The sequence below is a fragment of the Lycorma delicatula genome, chromosome 8, assembly GCF_047948215.1.
Source record: "Lycorma delicatula isolate Av1 chromosome 8, ASM4794821v1, whole genome shotgun sequence".
Classification (NCBI taxonomy): domain Eukaryota; kingdom Metazoa; phylum Arthropoda; class Insecta; order Hemiptera; family Fulgoridae; genus Lycorma; species Lycorma delicatula.
Window position 1 is genome coordinate 67,257,967 of NC_134462.1, and position 13,347 is coordinate 67,271,313.

At 32.9% G+C, this 13,347-nt stretch overlaps 1 protein-coding gene across 1 annotated transcript in view; it reads right to left on the reverse strand.

Annotated features, from left to right (window-relative positions):
- LOC142328970 (uncharacterized) overlaps window positions 1–12,845 on the reverse strand; it is a 164,861-nt gene extending 152,016 nt beyond the window's left edge. The window contains exon 1 of the mRNA XM_075373193.1: window positions 12,686–12,845. Within this exon, the coding sequence (XP_075229308.1) occupies window positions 12,686–12,830 (145 nt within the window). The 5' untranslated portion in view covers window positions 12,831–12,845. The remainder of the gene's footprint in view (window positions 1–12,685) is intronic.
- Window positions 12,846–13,347: the final 502 nt, after the last annotated feature.

Genomic DNA, 13,347 nt, shown 5'->3' on the forward strand with positions numbered 1-13,347 from the left:
ATGAATTTAGCATAGGGGTCGCGCGTGGGGTGGGTCATATCAAATTCCAACACCGTAGTGCTGTATTGTCATTGAAGTTACGTACGTGTACCAAACTTTCGTTGATTTTCATACGATAGATCAAAAGATATAGCAGTTGCAAGATTTGATTATAACTAAAGCAAGTTAAATAAAAGCTGATAATGAAAATATTATCAACAATTTATATTGTTTTTTATTTTTAGTTTTTACAAATACCCAGGCAAAATTAAAGAAAAAAATTATCTATTAAAAAATTGTTATTTCACACCTATTTTATTGACACATGTCTTCCTTTTTCCATTTTTTAGACTTCTATAAACTTTTTTTTCTGAGAGTTTCTTTTTTTTTAAGTACGACAATTAAAAAGCGTGTAAATGCAAATATTTTGAAAATTTCTGTTAAAAAAAAATTACTATCAATAATTAATTTTAAAGTTACAATAACAATTGTTTATTTTAAAAATATCTCAGAACCTTTGTTGTATCATATAATTCTCTTTTAGAAAATAATACTGAAACTGGTTTGTAATTTTATAAGAATTACTACTTTTTTTTTGTTTATAATCAAACATGAAGGAAATTTGTCTCTATTTTAATTGAATTACAATATTTATTACATTAAGATCCTATTGAAAGATATGTAAACATATCATGTCATCAAGTTCTCCAACATGATTGTCATTTAAGAAGTTAGCACCCAAAGTTTGATTCTATGTTCATAAATTCTATTAATTTAGGTAATAAAAAACAAGTTTTAATATACTGGTAATTTAATATTACACCAACTGTTATAAGGTATCATAAGTAATGTTCATTATATCGCTTAATGTACGGAAGAATTCCCATTAATGATAATGTTAGTGTTTTTGTTGATCTTCTTCTTCTTATGCACAAGGATTAGGCTTATTCCTGTTCCAAACTCGTAATGTGCTATTGCTATCTTTTACATGGTCTTCCAATCTTTCTCCTTCCCCATGGCTGATAATTTTGTACTTGTATAGGAATGCTATCATCAGAAATTCTCTCCAGGTGTTGCTTGATTACATTAATCTGTCAATTTTTCATTCAAGCTACAAATATCCAATTCAGTTTTCATTTCTCTATTCCGTACCCAATCTAACCATGTGATGTTCTTCAGCCTCCTTAGAAATCCCATCTCCATTGTTTGTATCTTATTTTCTTATCTTTATGTTGTGGTAACCCATGACTCACTTCAATAAAGAAGAACTGGAGTGGCCATAATCTTATAGAATTTGGATTGTATTTTTTTTCTAACTCTATTATTCAACGTCCTGCTTATGGTATCACACACAGCTGAGAATTTATTTATTTTTGTTGACAAAGGGAAATTTCTTGGTGTTTTTATTAGATGATAAATTCTCTTGGAATGATCAAATTGATTTTGTTTGCAGCAGAATCGAATTGTACTGTTTAAGCACTGTAATAAAATGTTAAATTTATCATCATTATTAAATAAATATTTATTAAGCTTACATACAGTATAGTCTAAAATATATCTCTTGGAGGGGAGGGTCTCCTCAAAAGATCAGGATTTTGAAGATATAAAAATGGTCTGTCAGATCATTGTTTGTCAGTCATGAATATAGAATCATGTAGACCAATATTTAGAAAATAAAAAATATTAACTTATCCATGTATTTTTACAGAATCATCATAAAAGAATGTAGTTTTAGGGTATGAATTAAATAAAAATAAAACTATTTACAATTACATTGTTTTACTTGTCAGATTCTTCATCTCAAATACTTTTGTTACATCGTCAATAAATTTCAGTATGAATGTCCTTAGTTGTTCAGTAAAAGTCCAACCAGTTTTTGCCTGTTCACAGTGTAACATATTAATTCTGTTATAGTTGTAATTACTTCTTAAATTATTTCCACTAACTGATTCTGTTTACGTAATTTTTAGGAGTAAACATTGTTTTAAATGTACCCTCACAAGAATAATTCAGAAGGGTTACATTGGCATTTCTTGAAAGGCAGAGTATGTAGCCTTCTCGGCTTATATATTTGAAAATTATTCATCCATAGCCTGATTAATGAATGCATTAAAGGGTAGGGGTGCACATCATGCTATAAATAAATTCTATGTATATTTTCTAGTGTATCCAGTTAAGAAAAGTTCTTATTGAGATAAACATTGCCATAAGTACGAGTAGTCCTTTCAGCAGAGAAAAGAGGCCAGTAACATGATTTTTCATTAACCAAAGCAAGCATTAACTTCAATGTATCAGGTGTTCCTCAAAGATTACATGTCAGTTTTCAGATCTGCATTTTCATGAGTTACGTTTGTTAACACAAACTTTAAAATGAAAAATAGGTTCATATGTAAAAATTACATCATTTAAAAATGATTCGTCCTTATTAATTTTGATTAAAATCTCAACATCGAACTGGAAATGTTTTTCTGTAAATGATGATTGTATTTCTTTGTAATAACTAAATTTCATATACATGCAAGTGCACCTTTTTACTTAGAAGTTTGTAAATGGTTGTTTTTGGAATGTATTAATTGGGGCTTTAACAAGTGATGGATTTATTTCGAATCCTGTTTGCAGATATTCTAATTCGTTCAACACTTTCTTCTGATCATAGTAATCATTCAGGCGATTTCTGTTTTAGAACAGATTCTGTTTCGTTGACCCGATTGAACCAGCGTAATATATTGTTTCCATGTGGTGGCTGCTTTTCATACAGTTCGAAATAAACGTTGAACTATTATTTCTTTAGTTTGGCAAGGCACGAAATGTACGGTTTTTTCTTGACAAAAAGATATAGTAAACAAAAAAAACACACATTGGCAATGATACAAAGACTGATGCAATGGTTAAAATAGCAATTATACAAATTTTTGGTGGAGATTTCAGTGCTGCAATCATAATTTCTCAAAATTAGGCGTAAAAGTACACCTTTACGCCTAATCCGAGTTTGATATAAGACTTTCAGGACATGTTCTACTAGTGAAAATAAAGAAGAAATAAACAAAATAAGTAAAGAAGTTCATATATATATATATATATATATATATAGATTCGGAAACGTTTTGTTAGCGAGTGTCGGCTGGCGAAAGGATTCGCCATTTCCCAATTTGTTCGCCTTCAGTAAAAATAATAAATATATGGTATTGGACCAAATTTGTATTAGTATAAATTAAGACTGCGGTTTTCTGAAAATACGGAATTAGAATAGAAATACAGGAGAAATATGTTAATATTATAATACTTATACGTTTAAAGCGCTAGGAAAAAATTTGCATTGGTTGCTTATATATGTTTATTTATTTATTGCAAAAAAGGAAAAGCAAATAAATACAACATTTTATTACAAATCATTTAATAATAAAGTTACATAAATGTAATTTTATTCTAAAGAACATTACTTACGTTATCTGAAAAGAATAAATATTTTTTACTACTGGCTTCAAAAGCAAAAAAGAAATCTCGTCTGCTGAAGGAAGTTGGAATTAAACTATCGTCCACGTATATAATAATAGACTCTTATGTACTTACACACTCATTCAAAAATAGAGATTTATAAAAACATGAATGACCAGATTTTATTAGCTGTTATAGTGAAAAAAAAACTTCTTACATTATAACGATATAAAACTAAAACAAAAAAAAAACTAAAACGCAGTTTGTTACCTGGATTTAATACAGATATGGTACCATAATAATAAGATTATATAATATTTAAAAAAATTTAGAACAAAAACTATTTTTGGTTATTCAGATGATGTACTGTTATAAATGTTACCATTAGGAATGTTTATCAAATTAATTGGAATTAAATTTATTAATTTAGCGCTAACGAAATATAACTTTCTTCGTACCGTGACAACAAATAACTTGGGTTAATTAATTCTAAATCTATATTATTTTCATTAGGTATGAAATTGATCTGTATTTTAGTACACATTTGAAAAACCTTTTGACGTATAAAAGATGTAAACTGTTAATACATAACAATATACCGTCTACAATCTCATAAAGCCAGGTTTTATTGAGTATTTTTTTAAATTATCACTTTTTGAACACTGAATAGTGTTTTTACATGGAAATCAGAAGTTCCGCACAAGAAGTTAAACCATATTTATTGACAGACTAAACGAACGCAGCATATGACATTTTTTACTTTAAAATTTTTCAAACTTCATTGAAAAGATACGATATGAATCTTTAGAATTTACAATAAAGTTTATGCTTCTCGTTTCAAATTTTCGTCAATTATTAAACGTAATTATTTATTATTTTTCACCTTCCTTATAACAGTGCATGAACAATCAATCTATCTGTTGTATTAGTCTATACGTATAAAAATGAATGTTTGTCTGTCTGTATGTCTCTTATGCCTTCCTAACCGTTCATCCGATTACGATGAAACTTTGATAAGTTGTGCGCACGCCCGCCAAGGTTTCTGAATTACTTTGGACCCGCCAGGTGGCGCTGTGGTCGAGATATTTAAAAAAAATAGATTAATGGTCCGATTTGGCTCAAATTCAGAATATATGTTACATACATGGAAAGAAATACCTCTGAAAAAAATGGACTCGCTAGATGGTGCTGGGGTTGAGATATTTGGAAAAATTATATTTATGGCTCGATTTACCTCATATTAAGACTATATATTAGATACGTGAAAGGAAATATTTTTACAAAAAAAATGGACCCGCTAGGTGGCGCTGGAGTTGAGGTAGTTGGAAAAATTGTATTTATGGACCGATCTGGCTCATATTCAGAATACATATTAGATATGCGAAAAGAGAAATTTTTGCAAAAACTATACCCGCTACGTGGCGCCGATGTCAAAATATTTTCGAAAAAAAGAAAGAAATATACAGACTTTCTTCTTCTATAGATATAAAAGGCAATGTTCGTGTGTTCGCTACAGACTAAAAAAGTACTAGACCGATTTACGCTACTGGTCCGATTTAAAAGGAAAGAGGGGAAATGGGGAAAATACAGGGAATAGGGAAAAGGTAAAAAGAGAAAAAGGTTGAAAGGGAAGAAGGGAAATAGGGAAAAAGAGATAAAGTGAAAGGTTAAATTTTATGAAGTTCCGTAATGTTAATCTTATTAATGTTTTACCAAACTTTCAATTGTATTCATTTAATATATACTCAAATCTAGCAATAGCGAAGCATTGCCGGGTCTGCTAGTATACAGTAAAAGTGTACCTTTCATATCTGGTTGGCTCAAACCACTTGGTGGTTTGAAAAATCTAAGTCATAAATTTAAATCTAAGTCATAGATTTAGTTTTTTCCAGATCAAAAATCCATCCACCAGGTTGGTCTAGTGGTGAACGCGTCTTCCTAAATCAGCTGATTTGGAATTCGAGAGTTCCAGCGTTCAAGTCGTAATGAAGGCAATTACTTTTGTACAGATTTGAATACTAGATCGTGGATACTGGTGTTAAGGTTTGTAATTAACCACACACATCTCAGGAATGGTTGAACTGAGACTGTACAAGACTACACTTCATTTACACTCATACATATCATCCTCTGAAGTAATACCTGAACGGTAATTCCCGGAGGCTAAACAGGAAAAAGAAAAAAAAGATTAAAAAACCACTATTATTTGCTAGCCTTTTTTAATTAGATATTTTCTCCTTCTACATAAAAAACATATTGAAGCATGAATTATTAGAAGATATTAATGAGGTTTTACACGAGAATAGCTTTCAGTTACATAATTTTGACATAAGTATATCATTGACGTAAAATTTAAGGAGTCTTTATCTCCTCTAATCAAGACCATATGACAAACAATTTTACCTCAAGAAAATTGCTACATACATAAAAAAATAGATGAAAAAAAACTGGATTTACGTGTTTTTATTTGATTGCCTCTGATTGAGAGTTATACTATTCGAATAAAGCATGTTGGCATCTTTGATTTTGCGTATCATTCTCAAGTGCCTCAGTTGCTTTTTACTTCCCTTTTTCTCATTAACGTCATTATTTCACTATGTTTAAAAATTCTCACCAGGCTTTTGCTGAGAATAAAGGTAAATCCGTTTTAACTGAAAATTTGCGAAGAAGAGTTTTGTTCGACCTGATGAAATAATAATAATAATAAAAGATATAACATTTAAAATAATAATAAATATAACATTAAACATTTGAAAAAAAATCATTTTTATTACTAGGTACGTGTAAAGTCTTAATCTATTTTTAGACAAATTATAAACAAAATGTAACTGTTTTGATTGCAAACGTTTCTGAATTTAAGTTCAATGTACCCGCCACTCGGTCACGAAGAGTTATCTGGATGAAGCCGGGTGAATTGACAATATTATAACAAGGTCGTATAACGGGTTTACGTAACGGGTTTTTTTAATTAAGAAGAAAGAGAGAGAAAATAAAGAAAGAAGAATCTAGAAGGAATTAAAAGGGATTCTTTATTTAGAATAACGGGTCCATTTTCAGTTTTTAACGGGAGGTCAATAGCGCCTATAAAAGCTCCAATTCAACCAGAAGGATTACCGGACAGGACAAAGAATTTATAGAAAAACGTAATGGGTTTTGCAAGCCAGGAGTTATAAATACTGCCGGAGACCAGCGGACACAGTCTTGCAAGCCCGAGTTCGGTGCCGTTGCGATAACAGTAAGCGTTTGGTAACGAGTGAAGAGTACGTCACGAGCATTCCGTTGTTGAACAGTGGGTGAATACAAGAAGTTGTTCGGTGAGGTATTGGTAAACAGAAGTGAAAGTGACAGTAATCTATTCATTTATAAAGTGTAGGGTAGTTCTTTTATAAATAGTAAAAGTAATAATATTTGCAGAAGTTGAATTTTATCAAATTTTGACTTTTCTATCCTGTTGTTAGTGCAATATTAAGTTCTAGCGGTCTTATAACGTTTATGGTGAATTGGACTATATTTTGGTATTTATAATTTAATTGTCATTAAATACATTTTGTCTTTTTGTATATGGATTACTATTTTGTGTGTTATATATTTATCATTATTATTATTATGTTATGTTATATATTTTTTAGAGTAATAGATTGTATTAATAAGAAGTTTTTACGTCTACTAATCACTCAAATCCTTGTCGAACCGCGAACACGCAACAATATTATCTCAGACTATCTTTCTTCAAGGTTTTATCTTGATATCTGTACACAAAATATTTATAAACTATTTTTATAAAGTAAGAAAAAACTTAGAAATAGATCAAAAGATCTTTATTTCTTTTGAAGTCAGTTAAATGTTATTATTTATCAAGATTTCTAAACACTTCGTAGAATTGTATTATAAACTTTATAATACAATATTTATTTAAATACTTACAATAGTTACAGTACTTAAGGGTAGCGTGTGTAAAGTTGGCTTGATATGAAACGTCAGTCTTGAGTTACGGGACTTATTTCGATTGTCTGGAATCGAGTATTGATGCGAGAACTTATCCTTAATAATGACACGATTAGATCCGCTGAAATCGAGACTGATGTTAACATTGTGAATTTTAGTATCCACTTTGGTCCGGCTAGCCCGTTCCTGATTGATGCTAAATTAAAGACGTTCTTTCCTTTAAAAGCTTTTCAACCTGTTATGTTAAATGTCCTCAGAGATAATCTAATCAGGAAGAAAAGTAAGGTAATGGGAAGGGATTAAATAACAATCATTAGCCCTTTCTCCATTCGCTCCTATTTTTTACCTGAGAAAGACCTTTTACCTGTTAAAAATAAGAATCCACCCTTTTGGTATTACTCCATCAATCGTTACATTTACTATGTAGCGCTACGTTTTATCTGTTCGCTTCACTATCCTAGAATATGCTCTCTCTTTTATTGTCTTCTGTTGAGTATAGAGAAAACAAGTGTTGATTGGTAATCCTAATTTTTAATAAATGATAAGGTCACTGAATTGAAACTTTGTGATTTAAAAATCTGATGTGGACACCACATGATTTCCTTGTACGCCTATTAAATTAAATATACACATTTTTTGCTGCACTTTATTTATACTTATTTAATTTGAAAGTGAGATACGATCCTCCAATTCTTTAAGAAGTAGACATTTACACAAATACATTGTGGTGGATACCAGTCGAGTTAGAGATTCTGTCGCGTTCGGACGTATTTCGGTACGCTCTGCTAGTATTTTGGTTTTATCAGTTCAACAGTCTTTGTTTCTGATTTGGAATATTGAAAATTCTCGGTGGAAATTTACTGGAAGCGTCTTTTAAATTTTATGATTTCTGGATACGGACTGACCTTTTTATTTAGTTTTTTAGTAGTAACACGTTAGTGGGAGTAGTAGTGTGTTAGTGGATTGACTTGTTTACTGCTTGGGGAGTTGTTTTTATCTTTAGTAGATAGTATTGTTACAACTGTTATCGATTGTGGAGAGTAGACTATCATAGCTTAGACTGATAAGCGCTGTTTGAAATTAATTTGATTAATTTCTATTATAGGTTATTTCAATAGACAAGAATAAAAAAATAATAATAACTGAGTTAACTGTTTTGTGTTGCAATGCCCATCACGAACCTGCCCATCATTCACCTAAAACCATTCTGGTTGATGAAAAATGGAAGAAAGCGCTTTTCAGCCGCGGAGGAGCCTTGCACGCTCGCCGGAGAGTAGAATGGACCTCAGACCGGTGTGTCGAACTAGTCTATCGGGTATTTCCACCATTTACCCTGGCGTAGAAAGAAGTCGAGAGGCCGTGGAGCAAATGGAGGAGTGTACTGGACGGGCACCCAAGAGGAAAATAGAGGCACTTGAAGAAAATAGCGAATGTGATGCAACGGAGGGGACCGACATGGATCACCTAATGGAGGAAATCTACCATCTGTTGAAACTTATTAGAAGAAACCCTAACACCAAAAAATAAATTAAATTATATGCTGATCTAATCTTGGAGAAGGCAAAAGACGTTAACACCACATTATACGAATAATCACACCCGAAACTGATGAAGATTATGGAGACGCAGACTGAATCAGAGAAAGTCGTGGAGGAAAACTAAAGTGAAGAGTCAAGAAAGAATTGAAAAGATTCTATCCGCTGGCGATGTTAAAGGATGAGAAGAGATCATCGACTCCCGTTGGTCAAGAGAGGTATATGAGAAAGTGACCATTGCAAGAGGTTCATTGACCATAAATGAAGACAGTTCTCGGGTTTTTATTGTGCCGAAAGATCATGATAATAAGAATCCTTATCTGGATACAATTCAGAAGCTCGCGTCAGGAATTGGACGGCGGCTTGGGAATATGACGAATATACAAAAGGAATAGTGCTTAAAAGATTGGTGTAACACTGCGACATTTTATCCGGAGGATAAAAATATGATAGGATAAGTGTACTATTTTTGCAGTTGTAATGGATGAGAACAGCGAGGAGATGATTACTCAGACTGTGAAGGCCCTTTACAAAGTAAGACCTGCGGATAATGATCGATTATGGTTTTTCGACCCGGGTGACAGTATTGGAGAAAAGTTCAGTAAGATACTTAAGTATTGGATTAGGAAGACCCATCTGACACGCGGTAGCCCCTATTCCTTACGGATAGAGAACCCAGGAAGAAAATTATCCAAGGACCAGCGACATCGGTGGTTACAATAGGTAAAGCAGGAGTCAGATACGCAGATGTATTAAAACAAGTTAAAGGTAGCGCCAGGTATAGCAGATGATATTTTATCACTTAAGAAAGGACGTGCGGGTACGATGAAAATTAGAAATAGCGGTGGTGGAACGAAGAAAAATACTCATTTTAGTATCGATGTGGATGAAGTCCAAATGGGCATGATGCTGCATGTTAAATATTTGGGAGTTTGGTTTACTTAGAATGGTCTGTTTAATAAACTCCTTCAAGAAGTCACAAACAAAGCAGAAAAGACCATTAACTCCCTCAGGTTTGATGACCTCTAAATGGGGGCTAAGAGCAGAAAAAGGTAGACTATTAATGGTAACGGCTACAGCTGTGATCTTCTATGCTGCGCCTATATGGTACGTCGCTTTCGATAAGAAAAGAAATGAGCGAAGGTTGACCTCACTGCAACGTCGGACCACGCTAAAGATTACGGCTGCGTACAAAGCAAAAGAAGATACGAAGGGATGTCGAAGGAGGACGCCAGACGCTTTTATACCAAGAATGGCAGGAAGCGTGGGACGCGGCACGCTCGGGTGAATGGACTCGCCGGCTAATTCCCAGACTAGAGCCTTGGCTGGAAAGGGGTCATGGGGACACGGGCTATTACGTTACCCAGCTTCTTTCCGGTCATGGGGAATATGGAGAGTACTTGCTTAGATTTGGGCGAAGAGAACTGTCCAATTTTATATATTGTGGATTGATAGACTCGCCCCATCACACATTTATGAGTGCCACAGATGGGAAAGACTCAAGCATAGACATGGCTTGGGTTGGATTGCTCCCGAAACCACTGTAGAGTACATGTTACAATGCACCGCAGAATGGGAATCAATTGAAACACTGGTTACGGAAATAATATTGCAGAAAGAAATTGAATACCGAGAGTGGCGAATGGTCTGAAAAAAAAAGAAGCAAGACTGTGTCCCAGCAAATGGGGCAGGATCTGGAAACGGTATAACCGGGCCCGGCCTCTCCCGCTTCAAAGCTTGAGGCAGGCAAACAAAGTTAATTAAAGACAGAGTCCCGGCTGGCGGGGCGGGGACCCCAGGAACGGCATAGACGGGCCTGGGTTCTCCCCTGTCCCGTCAGTTAGAGAGGCAGGCTAAGGATGGTAAAAGATCCAGAACCGGTAGGCTGACCTGTCGTGCCGGACGGGTGGGAAGGCACATTAGAGTCACAGGACACTCCTCTGGGTTGAGTTAGTATCCACATGTTTGATTGCAGGACCAACCCACGGGAGCAGAGAGAAAAACAAATTGTGGTGGACACCACATTGCATCACATTTCTTCCTGGTGTCCGTATCAACATCTTATATTTATTAGTTTATATATTAATTTTGTTTCACATCGCTCAAATAGATTGTGGTGTAAGTGAGAACGTTATTCAGTTATGCGAGATACATACATACGTACGTACAGACGTCACGCCGAAACTAGTCAAAATGGATGCAGGGATGGTTAAAATGGATATTTCTTTTTAAATCTGAAAACCAAAATTTTTCGCGATTACAATACTTCCTTTACTTATAAGGAAGTAAAATAAGGATTAATTTTTCCTGTGGCCTCGTTAAACATATTATATAATTATAACAATTATTTAGTAAAAGTTATTTCGTAAAATAAGTTTTTCTACTCACTCTATTTGTTTTAAAGTTTTAAAGCCACAAAAGATTATCTAAAGATTTGGCTGTACCTAAAATTGACACCCAAGTACTTGAAAAACTCGGGTAATAATGACAAATGATAGTTATTTCGCAATTCGGTACACTTTTTTTCAAAATGTTTTTCTAAAATTTTACTAAAAAAAACCAAATTTTCGTATGTGTTCTGATGTATTGGTATGGGTTTTACTGTAAGGTATGTGGATTGTGTTTCAGACGCCGTGGGTTTACTGGTGTGAATGTACTTATAAATTTGATGATAAGGATCTTTTTGGACTTCCTAGAGAGGACGTGAGACCCCTGTAGGATGCTTGACTGCTCCCTCTTGGTGGCTGGGTACAGTTGCATTGCTAATTACAGAAAGGTTCTCCATCGGGAGTTTGTCGTTGCCTCCGGCTCTACTGAGAGTTACTCCAGTCGGTTTTCTAATCCCGGAAAGTTCTGTGGCCTATACCGGGGTTTGCAGCTGAAAGCGTGTCAAGCCTGACTGGAATTTGAACCCGAAATTTTAGACATAAAAAAGAAATGTAATAATTTAGTCATGTAAAATTGGTTTTCTTAGTATAGTACCATTTTTGTATTACAATATATATAAATACATATTAAAAATTTCCAGTGATTTAATCTTAATTTATTTTACAATAAATCTTTGTTAAGCCATACATTTATTTTTAATTAAAAAGTTTTAAAACTTTCAGGATTATTTCGATCAAAATTGTTTTTACATATACTTAATTTCGTTACGAAACTATAATAAACGTTCTCTTGACATTTTCTTTCCAACCTATTTTGTTTATTCCTCTTGAGATTTATTTATTTATTTATTTTTTATTTAGAAAAAACATCCGATATTTTCATGTCTTCATATATTTCTAAACCCAGTATCACTTGTGCAGTTAAGACAATTGTTTATTAAAATGAAAATCGGTACAACCATTTTAAAATAAGCGACTTACAAACATTGTATACATGCATCCCTTTACAAGATTGTCAAGACACATTAAAATTGCATCATGAAAAGGTTACGTTCACTTTAAATCATTAAAATCTAGAATAATTATTACTTATTGGCAGTCATTTATTCAATGTTGGTATATTTAGATCGATATATTAAAAGAAAAAAATTGTTAATAACGCTTTGTTAGCTCACTGTACACAACTCATGAATGTGTGCGTGCGTATACATAGTATTCTTTTTTTTGTGAATAAAAGTTATATATAGTCTGTCCATTTGATCAAAAGAAAGAACGTAAATTTTGCATGTAAATTTTATTATAAGTTTTGCAAGTTAAATAAGAAAATGTATAGATATAAATTTTAAATGTGTTTATTTTAAAGAATAAACAAAAATAGAAAAAGTTAACATAAAACTTACGTACATCCATAAAACTGATAGAAATGTTCGATATCAATGTATCCGATGCTGACTGGTAGGAGTCTTAATGAAACAGAATCGCTTGAGTTTAATGGAGTAAGTTTTGCACGGTCTTTCATCACTGAACTAGTGCGGTTATTAGTTTCCATGCTTTTAGTACCGTATTTTAATACTCTTAGCTCACTCACCCCACCGCATTTGATTTGTTCTATTTGTTTATTTGTTGATTAACATTCTGCCAACTTGGCGAGCTTAAATGATTCAACTATACTTGTTTTGACTACAGTAGTTCTATTTAGCTTATCTAAGCAGGAAGAAAAAAAAATATTTACACAACAAAAAAACGCATGATTTTTATTGAATTACGGATTCTGATTCGTTAAGACGTAATGTAGCAAAGACAACAGATCAGTTTCTTCTATTGATTTTTTAAAAGAGGAACAATATCTAAAGATTAACTATTAGAAGGAGCTATAACCTGCTTCGCACGGGTTCCGTCGACTACATCTAATCTCTTAGAAATATTTTTTTATAATCGATTCAATGTATCATCATCAAAACGGTTTATTCCTAGTTAAAGTAACAGAATATTTATTTTGCAGAAGTTTTTTGCAGATTTTACTTTGTTAAAATTTTTTCCTTAGAATTATTTTGTTACATCTGACC